The sequence below is a fragment of the Tamandua tetradactyla genome, chromosome 11 (assembly GCF_023851605.1).
Source record: "Tamandua tetradactyla isolate mTamTet1 chromosome 11, mTamTet1.pri, whole genome shotgun sequence".
In the NCBI taxonomy this organism is placed as follows: domain Eukaryota; kingdom Metazoa; phylum Chordata; class Mammalia; order Pilosa; family Myrmecophagidae; genus Tamandua; species Tamandua tetradactyla.
Window position 1 is genome coordinate 30,829,616 of NC_135337.1, and position 23,474 is coordinate 30,853,089.

General features: G+C 35.9%; 2 protein-coding genes across 11 annotated transcripts in view; one reads left to right on the top strand and one right to left on the bottom strand.

The window, feature by feature from the left end:
• Positions 1-21,475, bottom strand: part of CCDC18 (coiled-coil domain containing 18) — a 193,855-nt gene extending 172,380 nt beyond the window's left edge. For 4 of the 9 annotated variants that reach the window (XM_077120245.1, XM_077120247.1, XM_077120249.1 and 1 more), the window contains exons 1-7: positions 20,363-21,475; positions 19,461-19,642; positions 18,193-18,367; positions 17,528-17,702; positions 14,645-14,806; positions 10,286-10,392; positions 8,805-8,933 (exon numbers count right to left, since the gene is read on the bottom strand). In XM_077120245.1, the coding sequence (XP_076976360.1) occupies positions 8,805-8,933; positions 10,286-10,392; positions 14,645-14,806; positions 17,528-17,702; positions 18,193-18,323 (704 nt within the window). In that variant the 5' untranslated portion in view covers positions 18,324-18,367; positions 19,461-19,642; positions 20,363-21,475. The other 5 variants (XM_077120246.1, XM_077120244.1, XM_077120243.1 and 2 more) reach the window with 5 other exon arrangements.
• Positions 20,649-23,474, top strand: part of TMED5 (transmembrane p24 trafficking protein 5) — a 46,498-nt gene continuing 43,672 nt past the window's right edge. The window contains exon 1 of one of the 2 annotated variants that reach the window (XM_077120254.1): positions 20,649-21,196. In XM_077120254.1, the coding sequence (XP_076976369.1) occupies positions 21,008-21,196 (189 nt within the window). In that variant the 5' untranslated portion in view covers positions 20,649-21,007. The remainder of the gene's footprint in view (positions 21,197-23,474) is intronic. The other variant, XM_077120255.1, reaches the window with a different exon arrangement.

A 23,474-nucleotide genomic window follows, 5' to 3' on the forward strand; every position in this document is an offset into this window, starting at 1 on the left:
AACTATATGCTCTTTTAGATAGGATATAGTTGGGTCATTTATTTTCATCTATTTTGTCAATGTCCATCTTTTGAGTGGATAATTTAATCATTTGTAACTCTTATATTAGTAGGACTATTTTCTGCCATTTTGCTAATTTAGTCTTTGTAAGTCTTATATCTTTTTTGTCCCTTAATTCTTCCATTAATGCCTACTTTCAAATTTACTTGACTTATATTTCACCATATTGAGCCCCTTCTCATTTCTTTTAACTTTTTTTTTTTTGTATAATATAACATATACACAAAGCAAAGAAATAAAAAAAAGCAATAGTTTTCAAAGAACTCTTCAACAAGTAGTCACAGGACAAATTCCAGAGTTTGTCATGGGCTACCATACAATTCTCTCATATAAATATATTTCAGGATACATTTTTCATGTACACTCTTTGTGGTTACCATGGGGTAAAATGAAACAACCTAAATATACAAAAATCATGTTTGATTAGGTTCCAACTTGACTCAATAGGATACCTATACTTTGTTCCTATATCCTCAAACCATCACTTTTTTGTACTTGTTACTAATGATTTTTGTATACTGTATGTCCAAAACCATAGACTGATCAGTACTTTTTATGTACTTGAATTGTAGAATCTGTAAGAAGTAAGAATTGGAGTTACATACAGTGCTGATTTGAAGCTATTATGTACCCCATAAAAGGCCATGTTCTCTTAATCCATTCCTTTGGGGGCAGACCTATTGCTGGGTGGGAGCTTTTGATTAGGTTGTTTCCAAGGGAGATCTGAACCAGCCCAATCAAGGTGGGTCTTACTCCCCTTGCTGGAGGTCCTTCAAGAGAGGAAACACAGATGAAACTCAGAGAGTTGAGAGAAGCTAAGAGATGGAACCCAGAGAAAAGCCTCCAGAGGAAAGAGCTATTGAAACCAACCCAATCTGGCAGTTTTAGCAAAACCAAAATATATACAAAAAATACAACAGGAAGATGGCAGCATAAGGAGGTATGGAATTTAGTTAGCACTCCAGAGCAGCTAGAAAAACAGCAAGGAACTGTCTGGAAGAACTGTTTGGGGAACATCCATGATGGGACACACATCATACACCAGCCTGAAACAGGTGGAAGGGCTGAGATCACAGCAAAGAACTGTAATTAAAGATCCCAGTCTCTGGAGTCTGGCACCCCTCCCTTACTGTCATGGCAGACTCAGTCAGAGACACCTTCCCCTGGGAAAAAAAGAGGCAGTCTCCGCTGGAAGCAAAGGAGAACAGCTCAGCCAATCTCCAATTGTGGTTTTAATGAATAGATCTGGACTGTTGAACACAAGTTCCAAGCACAGATAAACCTACAGCAAACAGGAAAGGAATTCTGAGGTCTCTCCAGGCCAAGAAGAGAGGGGAATGATAAAAAACATACAAACAAGCAAAAAAAAAAAAAAAAAAAACCCTGAGACTTTTGGAGTCAGCCCAGCTCAGAAACTGGAAAAGGACTGTGCTCCAAGAGCACACAGAGCCAGCTACCAACTCCCACTCTTGACAGGTGGAACTTGGGGGCTGGGGACTGACTTTTATTTTTTTGAAAAGGGATTTCTTTTTTATTGTCATCTCTTTTTTTTTTAACTACTTCCTATTTGAACTATTTTTAATTTAATTTTTTTTAAATTATTTTTATTTTATTTAACTATTCCAAGGCTCATTAGAGAAAGCCTCAGGCATTTTCAATTGGGTAGGAAAAGCACAGCATCTAGAGGCTTGACAGGAACCTCTGACACCGTGCTGGGTCTCATCCTCAGGAAAACTTGATACTAACTGCAACCTCCTTCTGAGACTTGGGCCTGTCTTGTCTGGGAAAATCTGACAGAAATTGATCATATCTACAGAGACCCTCCTCAAGAAAAAAAAAGTACCATTTAGGTAGGGCAAGAACCAGAAAAAAAAAGAGCTGAAAAATCCTGATCAGTTAAACAGAAACTATGCTAGAGGTCTATAATAAGTTAAACTGAAAGCCAAAGAAGAGACAGAGAACAAAGCCAACCAACAAGATAAATCTAGAAAAAGAAAATGACCTCCAGAATAAGCTAGTCAAGGAAATGGTGTTGCTGAGACTCCAACCAAAAATAATGAGTTATACTAGGAAAAATAAAGATATAACCCAAAAGAACAAACTAACACTTCAAATGAGATACAAGAGTTGAAAAAACTAATTAATGTCAAATTAGACTAAATCAAGTAAAAAATTCAATCAACAAATTTAAGGACCATATGGCAAAAGAGATGAAGGATACAAAGAAGACATTATACAACCATAAAGAACAACTCAAAAGTTTGAAAAACAAATGGCAGAATTTATAGGAATAAAGAGGACACTGGGAAACCATAAAGAACACCTTGAAAGCTTGAAAAAATAAATGGCAGAACTTATGGGAATGGAAGACATAAGAGAAGAAATGATAAACACAATGGAGATTTACAACAGCAGATTTGAAGAGGCAGAAGAAAAGATCAGTGAATAGAGGAAAGGACAACAGAAATCCTACACACAAAAGGACAGAAAAAAGAATGGAAAAATATGAGCAGGGTCTCAGGGGATTAATAACAACATGAAATACACTAATATATATTATGGGTATCCCAGAAGACGAGAAGGGAAAAGGGGAAGAAAGATTAATGGAGGAAATAATCACCAAAAATTTCCCATCTCTTTTGAAAGACATAAAATTACAGATCCAAGAAGAGCAGCGTATGACAGACAGAACAGATCTGCATAGACCTACTCCAGGATACTTACTAATCAGACTGTCAAATGTCAAAGACAAGAGAGAACTCTGAAGGCAGAAAGAGAAAAATGATCTATCACTGTGTCTGTTTGAAAGGATTATGTACCCTAGAAAAAAGCCATGTTTTAATTCATATTTATTTCATAGAGGCAGCTGTTTCTTTTAATCACTATTCAGTACTTAAGGCTGCAAACTTGACTAGATTATCTCCACAGAGATGTGACTCATCCAATTTTGGGTATTAACCTTTTATTAGAGGGAGATGTGACTTTACCCATTCCAGGTGGGTCTTGATTAGTTTATGGGAATCCTTTAAAAGGGGAAACATTTTGCCCAGAATAAGAATGAGGGCCTTTAACACTGTATAGCTTAATATAATGGCTGGATACATCCTAGAATATATTAAGCAGATAATCAAAAAGTATTGGCAAAGTCCCTTGAGGGATGGGAGAAAAAATATGGAAGTATTAAAATTTACCAAAAGGAAATTCCCTGATACTGTGTCAAACATTAGGGGGCAGGCAACAGTGGCTCAGTGGCAGATTCTTGCCTGCCATGCCGAAGACCTGAGATTCTCAGTGCCTGACCATGCAAAAAAAAAAAACCCATTAGGAACACCCAAATCAATAGGCCAAGCCCTTGATCTTGAGGCTTACTTTTGTGAAGTTTATGCAGGTAGTAAAGAAGCTTAGCCTACCTATAGCTATGCCTAAGAGTTACTTCTGGAGATCTCTTTTGTGCTCAGATGTAGCCTCACTCTCTCTAGACCCAATTCTGTAAGCGAAATCATTGCCCTGCTCCTTATGTGGGACATGAGATCCAGGGGTGAAAGTCTCCCTGGTGGCGTGGAAGATGACTCCCAGAGATGAGTCCAGCTCTGGCACCGTGGGATCAAAAATATCATTTTGACCAAAAGGGGAAAAAGAAGTGTAACTATTAAAATATCAGTGGCTGAGGGAGCCCAGAGTTGAGAGGCTACTCTGGAGGTCTCTCTCACACAAGCTTCAGTTAGATACTGCTAAAATAACTTGCCAAACCCCAACCAAAACCATTCCAGCCAATTCTAAAGAACACCTAGGGTAATATATAAGATTCTACAAAGATTCCATGCACTAGGGTAACTTTCCAGAAACCTACAACCTCCAGATGGGTCCCTGGACCAGGTGAGTCCTGAAACCTAGAGTAGCCAGCCTCTCCAGAACATCAGCTAGTTCCATCTCCCTATCCCATATTATTGATAGTCCCTTACAACATGAAAAAGTTAGAATGGTTATAACCCAAATATCCCTAAAGAGTGGATCAAAGATGATGGAGTTATACAGAGAAGGTAGGGTTGAACAAACGAATATGATTGCTGAATCATTAAACTGATATACCTTTTAGTCCCAGTATTTTAGAGTAGCTAAAGTAAAAACCTAAAATTATGGAATTGTAACCCATGTCAAACTCTGAAATTTGTTTTACAACTTATATTGTGCTGTGCTTTGAAACTTATTGCTTTTCTGTATATATGTTATTTTCACAACAAAGAAAAGAAGATTCAATTGTGATGATAAAAAATATATATATATATATATATGTTCCTTCTAGCCTCCTATATTCTGGAGTAGCTAGAAGGAAAAACCTGAGAGGATCGTATCATAGCCTATGACAAATTTTGGGATCTGTCTGGTATCTACTTGTTAGATACGAACAGACAACTTTGAAAACTATTGCTTTTTTCTTTCTTTGCTTTGTATGTATATTATACAATTAAAAAAAAAAACAGGAAAAAAAAAAAAGGAAACATAAAGAGAGCTCAGAGCTGATGCAGACAGCAGAGAGATGAAACCAAAACATAGACATCCGGAGATGCAGAAGGAGCTGAGAGAGAGTTGTTTAAACCTAGAAGCCAGGAAAGAAGGACAGCAGACATCGCCACATGCCTTAACATGTGACAGAGAAATTCTGGATGCAATTAGCCTTTCTTGAAAGAAGGCATTCTCTTTTTGGTGCCTTAACTTGAACCTTTTCACGGCAGTAGAACTGTAACTTCTAACTTAACAAATCCCCTTTATAAATGCCAAAAAAAAAAAAAAAGTTAACTCTGGGATCTTCTTGAAATATCTAATTCTTGAGTTTGTATCAAAATAGTGATATGACGGAGATTTTCTTGAGTATCAAGAGCTAACAAAACCAAGCAAACCTAAGCAAAAACACCTTTTAGTGTGTTTGCAGACTGGCTTTGTGTTGGCAGGTACTCTCCTTCATAGTTCAGCCTTTGTATCAGAAAGGTCTGCCCAAGGAGAGTGAAAAGCAGTGTCCCTGCCTTTTCTGGGCCAAATTTACTGGGCTTGTGCTTGTTAGGGGCCTTGGTAGTGGCCTTCTTCACAGGAATTTGAATGCCCTCTCAACTCCCTAGGAAACAGACTTCTCCCTATCCTAAGTGTTCCTCTGCAGCATTTAAAGTAGGTCAGTCTTTGTTCCAGGCCACCTCATTCAACTGTTTCTTACTCCACTTTTACTGTTTCAAGTTGTTTTTGCCTATAGAGCAAATTCTTGGTGGGGCAAGGAGAGGGTGGGAGACATTAGAGGAATTTCCACAATCAGACTTTCCCAGCCAAAACAAGGCCTGGGAGCCAAAAGGGAGTGCTGCAAGTTGCCCTAAGGAGGGAATGAAGGTGCAGCTGGAAAGGGTGATTTTCCCAATGACTCCCCAAAGATGGGCTTCCTCGTCTTGGTACCTGCCCAACAAATACAGCCCTTCAACTGTCTTCTGTAGCTCTGAGAAGATGTGCCATCTTTATGTCCCCTCCACTGCCTTTCTCCAGGGAGGCTGAAAGAATGGCTGCATTCAGAGTTGGGCCCTGAGCAATTAGAAGTAGCTAATCAAGAGCAGTGATAACTGCTTGCACCGTATACCCCTGGATCTTAGGGAACTATGTTTTTAGGACCCACTCTTGTACCAGCAAGCTGTGTTGGTACCTTACTGCTCCCTACTGCGAGGCTGGGGATGGGCATCAGTTGCCATTGAGCTGAGAGGACAATTCAGTTGTACGTATTGCCTCTTCCTCCCACTCTCCTGGATGCTGCATAGCATTCTGCCAGACTTCAGAATTTCAAAACAGTTGATCTGACAGTTCCTCCCTGTTTAATAGCTTTTCTGGTAGAGGGACTGACTCCTAGAGTTTCCTACTCCGCCATCTTCCCACACCCTCCCCTATTTTGCTTATACATTTTGAAAGTCAATTTTAGTTACACAGAAGTTTAGAATCCTTGTACCTTCCTGGTTAAGTGTTATTTATATAATACATCATAGTCATTCTTAATTCTAATAATTCACATTGCAATTAACTCTATTCTGCATGACATTCATATAGCTATTTCTACTTTCTTTTGGTGAGCATTTGCTGAAATATTTCTTTCCATCCCTTGGTTTTCAACTTTTCTATGTCCTTACGGTTTTAGGTGTTTCTCTTATAAACAGTATAAAACCGAAGAATCTCTACCTTTATGCTGGAATTTTATTCATTATGATTAATCTTCTGTACCCCAAAAACGTTCCTTTAAAGCTTTTGTGCTTTTTTTTGCATATTCATCATTATGATCATTTTTAGAACATTTGCATCAATTCAGAAAAAGAAATAAAGACAACAAAAAAAATTCATGCATACCATACCCCTTACCCCTCCCTTTCACTGATTACCAGCATCTCAATCTAAGTTTAACATTTGTTCCCCCATTATTTATTTTTATTCCATATGTTTTACTCATCTGTTGATAAGGTAGATAAAAGGAGCATCAGACACAAGGTTTGCACAATCACACAGTCACATTGTGAAAGCTTAATCATTATACAATCTTCAAGAAACATGGCTACTGGAACACAGCTCTACATTTTCAGGGAGTTTCCTCCAGCCTCTCCATTACATCTTGATTAACAAGGTGATATCTATTTTATGCATAAGAATAACCTCCAGGATAACCTCTCGACTCTGTTTGGAATCTTTCAGCGATTGACACTTAATTTTTTCTCATTTCACTCTTCCCCCTTTTGGTCAAGAAGGTTTTCTCCATTCCTTGATGCTGAGTCTCAGCTCATTCTAGGTGTCTTCTTAATCCCTTGATGCTGAATCTCAGCTCAATCTAGGATTCTGTCCCACATTGCCAGGAAGGTCCACACCCTGGGAGTCATGTCCCATGAAGATAGGGGGAGGGCAGTGAGTTTGCTTGTTGTGTTGGCTGGAGAGAGAGGGCACATCTGAGCAGCAAAAGAGGTCCTTTTGGGGGTGACTCTTAGGTCTAATTTTAAGTAGGCTTGACCCATCCTTTGTGGGCTAAGTTTCATTTTTGTGCTTTTAATTTTAGAATGTAAATATTTGAACTATTCTTCAAAAAGCTCTAAATCCTTATGTCATACCTTTAACCTAATAACCTCAACCATTTGTTTATGATATCCAGGTTAAAATATAAATCATTTGCATAATATACAAAGTAATTATAGTCTGGATCAAGCCTTTCTTTTCTGCCTCATTTCCTAGAGGTATATAAAACTTCTTAGAGTTCTTTAGCAGTTAGGCTCCCTTCTAATTCAGTACCTTTACATATGTGTGCTAAGAGCATTCAATGGAGAAGAACAGTCTCTTCAACAACTGTGCTAAGACAAATGGATATCTATACGCAAAAGAATGAAGTTGGTCCTTACCTTACACCATATTAAAAAAAAGCAAATCAAAATGGATTAGAGACCTAAATTTAAGAGTTAAAATTATAAAGCTCTTAGAAGACAACATAGAGCAAAAATTTTATGACCTTGGATTTGGCAATGAATTCTTAGATACAACACCAAAACAGAAGCAATAAAAAAGAAAATAGATACAAAGGATTTCACTAAAATTTAAAAGTTTTGGGCATCAAAGGACACTGTCAAGAGAGTAAAAAAGACAACCTGAAGAATGGGGGAAAGTATTTGCAAGTCGTATACTGATAAAGGTTTAATATACAGAATATATAAAGAACTCCAATAATTCAATAACAAAAAAAGCAATAACCCAATTATAAAACAGGCAAAGGAACTGTAACCCTACAAAACTTTGAAATCTGTTCCAAAACTACTTGCTAAAATGTTCTTTGAAATTTATTGCTTCTTTTGAATATATTTATATTTCACAATAAAAAATAAAAAACAAAAAAACAGGCAAAGGATTTGAATAAACATTTCTCAAAAAGACATACAAATGGCCAATAAGCACATGAAAAAATGCTCAACATTTTTAGTCATTAAGGAAAGGGAAATCAAAACCACAGGATACCTGTCATACCTACACAGATGGGTATAATTAAAAAAATAAATAAAGGAAAATAATAGGCATTAAAGAGGATGTGAAGAAGTTGGAGCCCTGTGCTTTGCTGGTGGGAAGGTAAAATGGTGTGATCACCATGGAAAACAATTCTCAAAAAGTTAAACATAGAATTACCATATGATACTGCTGTTTCCTTCATAGATATATACACCAAAAAGAATTGAAAACAGGACTGAAGCAGATACTTGCACATAAATGTTCATGGCAGCATTATTCACATTTGCCCAAATGTGTAGAAAGTGTACATCAACAGATGAATGGATAAAAACATAAAATGGAATATTATTCCCAGAAAAAGGAATAAAGTTCTGATATATGCTACAACATTTTTGAGTCTTGAAAACATTATGCTAGGTGAAATCCACTGGACCAACAGGACAAATATTGCATGATTCCACTTACAAATATCTAGAATACGCAGATTATCATAGAGACAAAAAGTTGATTAGAGGTTACTAGGAGCTGGGGGAAGGGGAAAATGAGGATTATTGCTTTAATGGGTACAGAATCTCTGTTTGGGATAATAAAAAGTTTTGGAAATGCTGGCGATGGTTGCACATTTTTAATTTAATTAATGTCACTGAATTTTACACTTAAAAAGGGTTAAAATGGCAAATTTTATGTTATATTTTACTACAATAAAAAATTATATCCTACAAATAAATATATTTTCTTTAAAAAACACATACCTCTTTCCTTGTTTACTTTGTTCAAGTAAATCTACCTTCAACTTTATACATTCCTCTTGGGACTTTTGCAAACTGTGCTCCTTTTCAATCACCATTTTCTGGCTCTGTTCTAATTTATCTTCTGCTTCTCTATAAAATAAAGAATATTTTTAAAAGGCTTTTCAAGAGAATATATCAGTTTTGTAAGAACAGATCAGTAGTAGGAAATCCACTTTAAATGAACGAGTTAAGTGAAATAAATACATAATAATAAGCAACAGGGAAAAGGCATATTCATCACTTGCCAATTAAGAGTTTTTATAGAAAACAAGAGTACTTCCAGCAAATGAAATCTTTATGTCTCTGAAACAACAGCTCACGTTCTTTTTTTTTTTTTTTTAACATGGGCAGGCACTGGGAATCGAACCTGGGTCCTCTGGCATGGCAGGCAAACATTCTTGCCTGCTGAGCCACCATGGCCCGCCCTCACGTTCTTTTTTATGAACAAATATTAGAAGCACTATCTTATAGTCTGGAAATCAGGTAAGGATGAATGTTACCATTACATCTAATGACTTATGAAATTCTACCTAATGCAAAAAGACAAAAATGGAGAATAATAAGTATAAATGTTGGAAAGTAAAGTCAAAATATATTTTATTTGCTGACATCACTAGCTACCAGGAAAACCCAAGAGAACGAAAATGAAAAATTAATAGACTAAAAGAGTGTGACAGAGTCCAATTATAAAATAATTATATAAAAACCAGTAACTTTGCTATATACACTAGCATTGAACAGAATAGGAAATGTTCATAATAATCAAAAATATAAAATGCCTAGGGATAAATTTAAATAATATATGTATTACAAAAAAACGGCAAAACTCTAATGGACATGAAAGACAAACTTATTGTGCATCAGAATCACCTACAGGACTTCTTAAAACAGATTGCTGGACCCCACTCCCCAGTTTCTGATTCAGTAAGTCTGATATGAAACCTCAGATTCTGTATTTCTAACAAGTTCCCAGATGGTCCTGATGCTGTCAGTCCCAGAAGTTCACTTTGAAAATCACTCAAATACAGTAATATGCTATTTTATTTTCACGTATTTCCCATTTTACTGAAAGCAGAAAAATAGGATAAATAAAATACCCAATTCCTTGTATTTTATTTCTTGAACTCACATTGAAGCAGTGAGTATATATTTAGCTATGTAAGGGTAAAGAATGAACTATTTCAAATTTAATAAAAGCATGTAAATAAGCATCTCAGCTTAGATTCAGTCTTTTTTTTAGTCTTATATACTGCGTACAACCTGCAGCTAAGAGACATTATGATGGACTGAAAAGAGCATTTCAGGTAGTATGTTAAATTCACCAAATTCTCAGACAAATGGACACTATCAGGCCATAAGAGACTTACCGGAGTGGGGGTGAGGACAAAAATTTAACAAGATGTAGGAAATAGAATTTTAAAAGTTATAAAAAGTGTACTTACCTCAAAACTTTATCTTGGGCTGAAACTTCTGCTTCTAAATTTATAATCTGTTCTTCTAAGATTGGAACATTGGCTGCCTGTTGTTGAGTAGATTCAAGTATAGAAATCTAAAACATAAAAACACTTATTAGAGCACTTTCTTTCAGGAAATAGATTAATCTAGTCGACCTTTAGTTGTTTTTTTTTTGCTAAATTAGTCAGATGAAGGGACTCCCCAGTCAATGGTCAAATGTAAAGCTCATCTCAACTACTTCAATAAACATATTCATGGGCATATCATAATCACAAGTTAGAATAAACACTTAAGTTGTTGTCATTACCCTCAACTTAATATGCAGGATAACTGGTAGGCTATTTGGTGGAAAAATGGAATCTCTACTGATACCATCTAGGAAGATAAATTTCACATAAAGAATTAAATGTAAAATATCAAACCATAAAAAGTAAAGTAAGAAAATACTTATTGAATCTTTTTAAAATTTACAAACCAAACTTTAGCATACATGCTTATTAAAGAAAACCAAGAAAATATAGGAGAGCAAAGTAATCCTATAACTTGAAAGATGAAAAGAATGCCACCATTTTAGCAGTGTGGGAACCCACAACCTAAATGGTATGGAAAATACCAATAAGGGACATAATTATCCCTGAAAAAGCTTAGAACTTGGAGGCAGGAAGCACAGTAGAGGTCAGGGGTGAGATGCAAGATCTCAACCCTGACAGGGATATAGCTTAAAAGTCTGTAGATAACAGTAAACTCCTCTGTTTCTACTCCCAAAACACCAGCAGCCAAGTGTCAGGAAAGAGAAAAAAGATTTATTATCTGAAAAAATTTAACAGAAGAGTCTTGGGACTGTGGGACGCTACATAAAATGATGAGCAGGGATAAAGTAACAGGGAGATTAACATAAAACACTCAGCCTGCAGCCTCCTACTCCATGACAGTCAGGGCCATCCCACAGGTAGGAAAAGTCAAAGGACTGTTTTTGAAGAAATCAACAGCTTCAAAGAAAAAAGACCTTCACATACTGGTATCAGTTGGGGAGGAAGGGGTTTCTTCCTACAAAAGAGCCCAAATACTCCATTTGATATTTTGAGAACATTCACAGTTTTGACATTTGATCAAATATTTAAGTTAGTGTTTTATATTTAGAATTTAAGAACTTTGCTATCTAAATTTGTAGATTTTTTCTTTGTTACCTTTATTTTAAATTGGTTTAATGAAACTTACTGCGCAAATACAGGTTTTACAATGATTATATGGCTACTTTATTTAAATATGCCTATAGTTAAGCTAACTAAGCTATTAGTTTGGTGGTTCTAAGTGTATTGTTAGTTTTCTTAAATAATAATATATAAAAAAAGAGCCCAAGTAAAAAGTCCACTAGACAACAAACTTTGCCACTGCACTTAGAACTCCCAACAGCTTTTAAGTGGCTTTCTCTTAATTATGGATAGCCAAAACTAACATCTGAAGAAATCTAACATGGAGGAGGCAAAAACAAACAAAAAAGCAACTGGAAGAAGCAAGGAAAGTGCACATACACAAAATTATTAATTTTCAGAGGCATAAGACAATATACTGCATCTAGAGATCATTAAACAGAAAGCAAAGAACAATAAAAAGCTTTGGAATATGAAAAAAAATGACAGCAAAATGAAAAGATTCAATAGAAGTGAGTAAGATAATGTTGAGGCAATCTTAAAAGAATTACCAAAAGACAAGAAAACACCAGACAAAACTTAGAAGATTTAGGGGACCAATCTAGGGGTCCAACATTCACATAATAGAAAAGACACAAGGAAGAAAATAGAGGAAAAGTTATCAAATAAGTTATGTTTGAAAAGATTACCAGGATCAAAGGACACAGTTTCTTGTCCTGAAAGGACACTCATGTTCCAGCACAATGAGTAATAAAAGCCAATTCAAGGGTGCAGGGTTGTTCAGTGGTAGAATACTTGCGTTCCATGCAGGAGACCCAGGTTCGATTCCAGGACCATGTACCCCGCCCTCCCCCTCCCCCCCCCAAAAAAACAAGTCAATTCGAAGACAGAGCATTTGTGAAATTTTTAAAACACCAGGGAAAGAGGGACGAGTCAAATGAAAAAACAACAGATTCCATTCTAAGGAAAGTGATTCACAATGGCATCAAACTTTTCAGAGTAGCACCAAAGTCTAGAAGACAAGAAAATAATTCCCTAAAAATTCTGAGATAAATAAATTTTCAACCCAGAATTCAATTAAAGTGTTAGGGAAACATTAAGACATTTTCAGACCGGCAAGGAAGTTACTGGAAGTTTTGTTTCAATTAAAGAAAAAGGAAACTAAGAAAGAAAAGACCCAAGATCCAGTAAATAGTAGATCTAACCTAGAAGAATATCAAAGAGATGTCGCTGGATGGCAGCTCGATTTAAGACCTGGGAAGCAAATCACTTAAAAAAGAGCAGGATGCCAGGCTCTAGAAGTGCAACCACAAACATTACTAAAAAGTAAATTATGAACATACTAATTAATACAATGGGGGATTTCAGCAAAATATTTCTAATAGCTCAAACTTTCTCTGGAAAAGTGGAAAAGGTAGTTCCCCCCCCAAAAGATTCTGTTCATACTGAGATGGGAAGCAAAATACAAATATCCGTCTTATTGTCTAAAATAAATAACCACTGGGAGTCTATACCCCAAAAGAAGGTACAAAAATGTTATTAGTTGACTAGTTACTAAATCAAGCTTTCTTTATGTCTCTCTTTTGACTTTAAATAACTAGGCATCTATGACTTTAAAAGGAGATTATATTTCGTTGATGAACAATTTAAACCTTAAGGCCCCAATCAATAAACAGAAAAGGTGAACAGATAAATTGCAAAGAAATCTAAATGGCAAACAAATATACTGAAAGTTAAACCTCATGACATTTTTCTCTCAGAGTAATTTTTAAAACATGGGTAGTGAATGGAAATAGAGTGCAGGAAATGCCTGAAGAACATTCTTTTTGATTTGGCCATCATGTCTCTGGAAATCCATCCTAGAAGTAATCCTGAACATCAAAAAAGTTAAATGTTCACTGTAGCACTTCTTCTCCTTGGGATGGAATAATTCCCAATAGCACTTTGTTTTGTTTGGAAACAAACATAAAGCTCTCTCATAATTCCACTACTTAAAACAATATATCTATAAAAGTAAAGAGTAAAAGCCCCCAATCCAACCCCAAGGTTTGGGGCAGGCCCAGCTCAGGGGGCAGAGTTCTAATCTGCCATGCCGGAGACCTGGGTTCGATTCCGAAAGTCTGCCCATGTCAAAAAAAAAAAAGCCCCACTCCAACCTTCTAATTCCTCTTGAAATTATCAAGAGTATGGGGCAAGTCTTTCTATCCTTATATAGATTTATATATATAAACATATTTGGTATGTACACTCGTAATAAGCAAAACTGGGATCATTTTATTTACACATATATCTCTGTAACATTTTTTGTGACCACTAAACATATTTTGTTACAGTTTTTGAGTGACAGTGATGACTACGTGCAGACACTATTCTAGGTGCCTTTACAAGTATTACATTTAAATTTCACAACAGTTCCAAACAGTTGGTCAGGCAACTTTGCATTTTAGTACTAATATATATACATATATCATTAAAAAAAAAAGGCTTGCAGCAATCCACTGTATGAATAACAATGATTTATCATTTCTTTAATTGATCATTTCTTACTTCTCATTTTTTTGTATAGCACCAATTATACAGCACTAAACAGAGGAATTATTATTTAGTGGGATTAGTCCCACTAAAATAGGGGAATTATTAACTAAGTTATAGTATAATCACATAAGGAAATGCTATGCTATCATAAAAAAAAGCCAATTGGGAAAAACTATGTAACCACATTAGAAAATATTACACTATAAGTGAAGTGAGAAATAGGAAAAACCCAAACTATTTAAACAGTATGAATTCAATTCTAATAAACTAACCATGGGAAGTTTCTGTTCACTGGAAACTCTGGGTGACTTTCCTTGTCCCCTCTTCTTTTTTCTATTAAGTTTTCAACAATGAGAGTATATTCATTTAAAAGGATAAATATATCTTTGTATAAGAAATAAAAGCACTCAAATTGGTACTCTCATAACTTCCAGAAGCTCTGACTTATCAAGATACCAAGATTATACTAACGTTCCCCTAAATCATTTTCAGACGCAAAATTCATATAAAATCCTGATTCCATAATATATTGATACCATATTATGATAAAAATTACTATACATATCATACTAAGGCAATAAAAATATTTTTTAATTAAATTAATCTTAGAAAGATTATAACTATTTTCTGTTGCTACAGCCATCATTTCAAGATACATACTTTTGCTCTTGACTGTGTTAACTCAAAGTGGATAGATTCTATTTTGGTCATTAAAGAATGATTCTGTGATACCAAACAAGCATTCTGTTGCCTAAGTTTATTAAGTTTCTCTCGAAGGCTTTTGATTTCCTGATCCACAGGAGTGCAAGATGGAAAAGACACCTAAAAAATAAAAAAGTAAAAAAATCTATTTTGGATTATTTCACTTCAGCATTGTATGTAATAAAATGGAGAATGATAAACAATTGCCAATAAAATCACTAGACAACTCAGAAAATGAAGAGATAAAATATTTGATGAGGGTAAGCAAGGGTGTGGGACAATCAGTCCTCTCTCACCCACTGGTGGTGGAACTATACATGGCTCCAACCTGGAAAATAGTGGTACACTTTGGAAAACTGTTATTATCCAAAAAAGCTGAACATGCTAAGGCCCAACAATATCACTCCTGAATATAAATCTAATAGAAACTTTTATACTTTTGTGCCTCAGTTATTTTAACTTTAGTAAGGGTTGTGATTTTCAAAACATTTAATTTTTTTTGAATAAATAATATATTTACACAATTTGAAAGTCAAAACTATATAAAATAAAGTTTCATTTCCATTCTTACAAGGTACGTGACCGTTTTTATTAGCTACTTGTTTATTCTTCTAGGATTTTCACATGCATATACAAGGAATACAAATTCACCCTCCCTCCCCCACATAAGAAAACTAGCATACTATATATACCATTCTGCACCTTGCAGGTTTTACGTGAACAGCATATCCTGGCAATCTCTCTATAATCAATACATTGAGAAATTCCTAAGCTTTTTTTTTTCTTCTCAGCTGCAGTTTCCATTGTATGGATAAACCACAGTTTATTCAACCAATCCCCTATTACTGGATACTCGAGCCATTTCTAATCTTTTGCTTTGATTTAAAAAACAAACAAAAAAAACTTCAGTCTGTACTTATGGAGGTATACATATGGGATATTTTCAGAGGTGGAATTTCAAAGTCAAGAGTAAACACACCGCAGAATTTCTGTTTCGGTTGATTTTAACATTTTGGAAATAGACGGTGTGACAGTAGCACAATATTGTGAGTATAAGTAACTTAATTATATCTATGAATGTGGTTAAAGGGGAAATTTTAGGTTGTATGTATGTTACTAGAACAAAAATTAAAAGACAACATATGGACTGTTTAACAGTGAACTCTACTGTAAACAATAGAATAGAATTAATAGTACAAGAATAAAAGCATTCTTTTTGAATTATAACAAATGCACGAGACTAATGTAAGGTAATGGGGTAAAATAGACCTAATGTAAACTATATTAGTACCTACAGTTATAAGTTACTATAGTTAATAGTATAATTTTAATATTCTTACATCAATTGTAACAAAGGTACCACACTAATGCAAAGTGTCAACATTAGGGGAGCATATGGGAATGCTGTAGTTTTTACATGCTTTTTCTGTAAACCCACAACTCTTCTAATGAAAATAAATTTTTTAAAAAAGAGTAAACACATTTTTCATTTTGGCAAATATTGCAAAATGCCTCTCCATATGAACTGTATCATTTTGTACTCCTACCAGCAATACATGAGTGTCTATCTCCCCACAATCTTGCTCACAAAATCCTCGCCAAACTTTTAGATGTTTAAAAATTTGATGAGTAAGAGTCTATTCCTGGCCCATGCACTTCCAAAACAAACAAACAAACAAACAAAAATTAAACAAATGGTGCTGCAATAAAGGGATACTCATATGGAAAAAGAACTGAACGCAACCCCTGCCATATAGCATACAAAAAAAAAAAAACTGATGGGTAAAAAATAGCATCTCACTGGAATTTCATTTAGAATTTTTATCATGAGTATGACTAAACATCTTTTCACTTGTTCAAAGATAATTTTTAATTCTTTATCCATTCCCTATTTCTATTTCTCTACTGGGTTGTTGATCATTTTCTTGTCACTTTATAGGGACTCTTTATATATTAGAGAGATTAGCCCTTAGTTTTTTATAGGTATAATCAATTTTTTCCCTCCAACTTGGCATTGTCTTTTCAGTTTGCTTATGGAAAAACACATGGTTTCAACTGAGGCATATATATGTAAAAATAATGGCAATTTGACTTAGGATATAGAGAGCATTTCCCAGAATTCCGCAGTGTTTGCAGACATGGAATTTGAATTTATTTTCCAAAATGTAGGCTTTAAATAGGCTTATGAAGTAGTGCCCTACTAAAAGAAAACCTCTCAATGGTTGGATTTCTGAAGTGTCTATAAAAAGATTATGATGTACATATGTAACCATATCTGTGTGTATGCGTGTTGGGGATATAGAACTAAACAACAGGAAGAAAAGTGGAAAGGAGGATAAAAGGACTGAGTAAGAAAGAGGAATAAAGACAAGTATAAATGGAAAACAGGATTGTATAAAAAAAAAAGGAGAGAGATACATAGGGAGAGTTTCAGACCAGGAGAAGATATCTAACACCATTCACAAAATTTAGGGATAATGAAAGAAGAATAGTCCCATGCTATCACATAGTGCCTGATCCAAGCTAAAGAGTGGGTATTTTAACCATTCAATTAGTAGTTGATGACCTATTATGTACAGGGTATAGTGCTAAAAGTAAGGGGATTTAGTTGAGGAAAAAAAAAGACATTTAGCTACAAAAAGGTAATAAATGCAGAAATTTTAAAATAAGATAATAAATTAAGATAAGTACTTTCTTGTTAGAAAGCAACAAGAGCAACTACATTTAAATTCTACAGTTTTAGCATCATAGTAAAAGATTATGGAAAACATGAATAAGGCATTTAAAGAAAAAAACCTCAATGAAAAAACATTTTAAATAAACAGGTCTACAAACAATAACCTTATCTTTTGCTTTTTTTTGAAAATCAGTACTGTTACTGGACAATTTACAAACTTTTTTATGAGGTGAATAATTCATAAGTCCAGAGTGGGTAGGCTGAGCAAGATCTTCCAAAACGAGCCTTTCAAACCTTGAGGGATTAGAGGCATAATCGGAATTTTCACTTAGACTAACACTAGGGAAAAAAGAAAAAATAAATTTTAGTTCTTAGTTTAAATATTCACTGGAAATTTCTGTACATTAAATAAGAAAATAGAAATAGAGTATCTGTAATGCTGGTGACAAATGGATTCAAAGTTATAAACTAAGGTAATCTTTTCAGTAAATTTTTATAAATCATAATTTGTTTTAAACTGAAAATCTATATAGTTCCAGGGCCTCTATGCTAGGATTACTTAAAGAAAATTTTTTTTAAGTCACAATAATAAAAGATTAATTAAGCCCCAAACATGTATTTTACATTGTGAGTCTTAATATGGGTGTTTACTTAATATATAAATGTTTTTCTTACTGCCTATTTTTTTTCTAAACAGTTATATTCAAAATTATAGAAAACTATTTATTCTAAAGGCCTATAAGAAACACAATATACAAAAATGAAATTCATAGATTTTACATTCATAAAGTCATATTCTGAAATCTACAAAGGATTTTACTTAACTTACCTAGATAACTCTTCCCCTAAATTCTGCAAACTCCATTCTGTCATTTTCAGTTCATGTCTTAAGGAAGCAACATTTGCAAGCAAACTTTCTTCTTCATTGTCTTTATTATAGTCTGATGAACTGGATTCCATTTCTTAAAAAAAGATACTGATTTCTTGTACTTTGCCTAAAAGATCTGTGGTGTCAATCAAAATATTCTTTTAGTAATAGAACTTAACTCATTATTTTTCTATTTCAGGTATTATGAAATCTTTGGTGATGGTTTAAAACAAGAATAAAAAAACAATAATAATGAATTTCTCTGCAATGCAAAGCCACAATGGAAAGTTCCAGACACAAGTTCAATGGATCAGTTTTTTATTTTAGTCAGGTTCTACTTATTACAGTTCCTCTTTACTAAGCACATTTAATCTTCCTAACAAATTTTAAAACAAAATATTTTTATTTCATTCAAAGATGAAGAAACTAAGAATCAGACAAGTTAAATAACTTGCTTAGGGTCACACAAACTTTAAAGGGTGGAACCAGGGTTTCAACCACATCATCAACATCCAAAACCCTTTCAAACGCAATTTTCTAGTTTATTACATATCACCTTCAATATGAGGTGTTTGAAATTTTATAATTAAATTACAAGCTCTGGACATTTGATAAAATAGTATCATTACAATCATTCACATTTTCTTTGAGGGTTATTTATTACCAAATAAAAGTTAAATCCTTCTCTCATTCACAATGGTTATAAAATTTAAACAACACTCTTCCATTTACATGTTACAACTGCACAGATCAAAATGCGGCAAGTCAACTCATAGAAATGTATGAAAAAAAGTTTGTTTCTTCAACCTATGAATATTCCTAGGTTTGTGAACTCTACTAAATACATTTTTGCACATAAACAGTAATAAGGGGCCAAATTTTATTATTGTAATTTAATATAGCTAAAAACTGTGGGGCTTTATAATCTTTCCTAGTCCTGTAGATCTTTCTGCATAATTAAAAAATTACATTCCTCTTTCACATTCCATTTACCTTTGTCATTATAGCATCTTTCTTTCATTGCCCTTAGAATTCTGACTACATCTCCAAAAGGTTGAGTCCTGTGTATTATTTTCAAAACCATAAGGCACTGAAAAGCAGCTTATTATTTGCTGAATGAATAAATGATGCTCACAAAAGTGCCCTTTCTTTTGCTCATCCAGTGTTAAATGTATATCCACTCAAAAGTTCTCTGATGCAGGGAGGAAGGTTGGAAAGAAAACTCTCACCTTATTTGAAGACTGTGGCAGGAAAATGAGATGCAAAATAATATTAATAGACAAACTTGTTCTATCCTTTTCCCTTTTATTTCCACAAATTTGCTTTTGCTTTGAGTTGAGACGATTCTCTCAAACAAAAGTCAATGGATCAGGTCCCCATTCTGTTTTATCTTTTCGACATCTCTAGTTCCCTATAGGATTGTGCAGGAGAAAAGGAAAAAGAAAATCGAGGCAAATTGTAAAATGCATTTCGGGACTATATGTTTCAGCTAAATCAGGCTCCCCACCCCATTTTACGTGTGTTTTAAGGTAAGAATTCTCTATCTCGTCTGAAATAATCAACACGTTTGCCATTCAAGTATTTTCATTTTTCTAGTGGTCCATGTATTATCAAATAAAAATTGCGCCTCCCTTCAATGTGCGGTAGTTACAGAAGTCTATCTTGAGTGTCTATACATACCTACAGGTCCTGACAACTTCATCTTCCAGACCTAAGAACAATGTGTTTGTTAAGTGCACACACCCAAACTCCCATCACACAGAAGTGTAAGTGTTCTTTACCCCACCCCAAACACCACCACCCACCCTGTAAAAGGATCAGCCATAGCCGAAAACGATTCCCCATTCTGGAGAGAATACAGCTTTATACTGTAGTGTCCTGTTTCAGAACTGTCAATTTAACAGGAGCGATGCCACATTCATCTCAAAGAAGTAAAACGGAAGCAGCGAAGGAAAACGTGACATCTTCCTTTCCGATTTTTCCTCAATTAAAATACAACCTTGCCGAGAAGAGTGCTCAGTAAGTGAGAGCAGACATGGCGGTGGGCGGTCTCCATCCTAGGTAGCCGGGAGAGAAAGAAACCAAATTCCCCCAGGTAGGCCGGTCCACCCGTCAGGAGACAGTCGCTTACCGCCCAAGTAGTAGCTGGGGAGCGAGACTACCCGATGACCGCACACGCCACGCTCCAGCCTGTGCTCAGAAGCCACGAACCCTCTCCTGGCCCCGGGTGTGGAAGCATCAGACACACCACCCGGACAACCAGCGAACCGCGTTTGCGCCCAGTTCGAACCGCCGCGGGAGCCGTTACAGACGCGCTTCCCCGGCCACAGCCCCGCCCCCGGCGCAGGCTTGCGTGACGCGACGCCGCGGCGCGGGGCCTTTCGGGGATCGTGGTCAGCAAGCGCTTGCGAGTGGGTTCGCCAGAATCGCTCGGAACTACAATTCCCATAATCGCCGCCAGAACGCCCATTGGTGTGGAGAAGCCATGGGGACTTGCGGCCGTGCGGGTGTGAGGCGGGCCGTGCTCACGCGGGAGCTAAGAGGGCAGAGACTGGGGAGGGTGTGGAAAGCGCCTGTCGGCCCCGCCCTCAGTCCCTGCCCTTTCGAGGACAGAGTTTCTGTGAGGGAACGTTTGCAACCGTTGCCTCCACCTGGAGTTTCTTCAGGCTCCAGGTTTCTCTACTAATCAAGAGGAGTCCAGAGACGAAAAGCGGAGCTCAGGCGCCAATAACTAACTCGTCCCAGCCTCTTTCAGCCTGAGATCGCCTTGGTAGGGATGGGCGAAAAGATCTGGTTGCTCCTCCCGGTACTCCTCCTGGTAGCTGTGCCGTCAGTGCCGTTCCGGGGGGCTGCCGGCTTCACACCTTCCCTAGACAGCGACTTCACGTTTACCCTGCCAGCCGGCCAGAAGGAGTGTTTCTATCAGCCCATGCCCCTGAAGGCATCGCTGGAGATCGAGTACCAAGTAAGTGCGGAAGGTGAGCCAGTTTCCTTGCTTTAGCTCAGCTGCACCGCGTTGTCTCCTCTCACCCGCTTAGAAACTTCTTGTGACTCACGAGGGTGGTGAAGAGGCGAGGCCCACCGGAAAGCCACTAGCCCCGCGCAGGCGCGCGAGGCTCGGACTCTCAGTGTCTAGGGACCTAGAAGTTAAGCGGGAACTGGAATTGACTGCTGTTCGTCCTGTCCCCTTTCCTCCGGTCGGAAGGAGGCCAGAGCTACTGCTGTCGGTCGCTTTTCTCTTTGTTGCATAACTCCCCCATCGTTTTTCTAGTTAGTACACGCTCTTATACTGAGTATTTCACAATACAGGACTGATACACGTTCTCTTTCATCATTGGACGAGGTGATGACACTTGTTTGAATCATCCCCACCCCTTTCACCCAATTCCCATGTTATAAATATTCACTCTTTGCTTCAGCTAAGGATGTTTTAATTCTGGCCATGGATTGTAACTCGATATTACGGTGTTTAATGGTACATTTCCTTCCCAGTTACATATCCATTATTTTTAATCAAATAAGGTAAAACCGCATGTTAAAATTGTATAATCTTTCATTTAACATTATAAGCACTTACCCCGTTTCATTGTTTTCTTTTTAGTATCTGCACAGTACTCTAGTTATAGAGTATTGCCTTAATTTATTTAATCATTCTTATAGAGGGCAATTTCTTAGAAGAAACGACATTGGTTCCACACAGCTGAGCACCGGGCGAGGGTGGCGGGGGGGAGCGTTGGTGTGGTTCATCTTACAATTTTTTGCAAGTTAATTTATAACCAAATGTTAATTTTGAAAATTTGATGTACAGATTTTTAAATAACAAGTGCTGTCATATATAGTGCAAAATAAAAAGTTATATAGAATTATCAGCAGAAAGAATTTTAGTATTAGGTTATTTATAGATGCATAAAATAAGCCTAAAGAGTAAAGTACTTTATCGAAAGTTATAGTAAACAAAATTGAGGCTAGAACCCAACATTTCTTGATTTCTAATCCCCAGTTCAAAAGTTCATCGTTTACTGATCAGTTACTGTGTGTCAGGAATTGTGCGTTGTGTTGGGGTGGAGGGTATGAGAACCAGCAAAAAGAAAAACAAGAGTTCCTGTTCTCAAGAACCTTAATAGTCAAGGATTACTGGCTCAAAAACGTATAATTTCGTTGAAGTGGAGTTATGTGCTATTAGAAGAGGACCACTTCTCTGGGCTCAGTGGAGGATACCTGGAGAAAATATCAAAGTTGAATATAGAAAGATACTTAAGTTAAATATGGACAGAAGTAAGGAGGGCCATTTCAGGAAAGGAAACCGAATAGAAATGCATAGTTCTGAAAATATATTGTGTGAATGTTTTCGGGGTGGGCAGTGTGTAGTGGACAGTACTAGTAGTGAGTTTTTGTTAGACCTCAAGACTATACAGTCTGGGATGGGAGTAGCAGAAAAGGAGATTGTAGAGAACCATAGCCTTGGGTGTCATGCATTGCCCTTATTCAGTAGGTGAGACTATACTTAAAACTTATTCAGTAATAGACTATACTTAAAACTTAAGTGGCATGTTTATAACATCAGAAATATTTTTTCAGATAAATCACTCTGAGTATAGTGTACAAGATGAATTTAAGGAAGGCAAAATGAGGAAATTTATTAGGGTGTTAATAAGAAAACAATTTAAATTATTAAAAAAATTCCTCAGTATTTTCCCACATATTAGAGAGGAAATTTATTTTAATTATTGACCTATTATGATTGAGAGGGCAGGATCTAGATTCAAAATTCCTGTGATCAAATCCTGATTCTGCCATCTACTAGCTGTGTGGTTTTGAACCAGTTACTTAACCTCTCATTTGTATAATCAGCGATATACTTCATAGTGTTGTTTTGAAAAAATGAATTGTATTCATTCATTAACCAAACTTGGCACTTAAAAAGTATTCAGTAAATGTAAGTTTTACATTTACACATCTAGGGCTATATAGCTGCCTTGGTTTAGCTTTATACTTTTCATCTTATTCACTCTTAAAGGGTGTATTCCCCCAAGACAATCTCCCTAAACAATTTAATTGTTTTGATTGAGGGAAGAAGTAAGGTCATATATAATTTAATGTCTGTACATTAATGACAGTGTTTGGAGATTTTTAGAGTCAAGATCAACTTCAACCATTATTTTGCATTTTCTAATTCCACAATTAATTTTCAATTAACTGCAAGCTACTGATTTTTGTCTTAAAGTAAGTTTTTAAAATGTCAC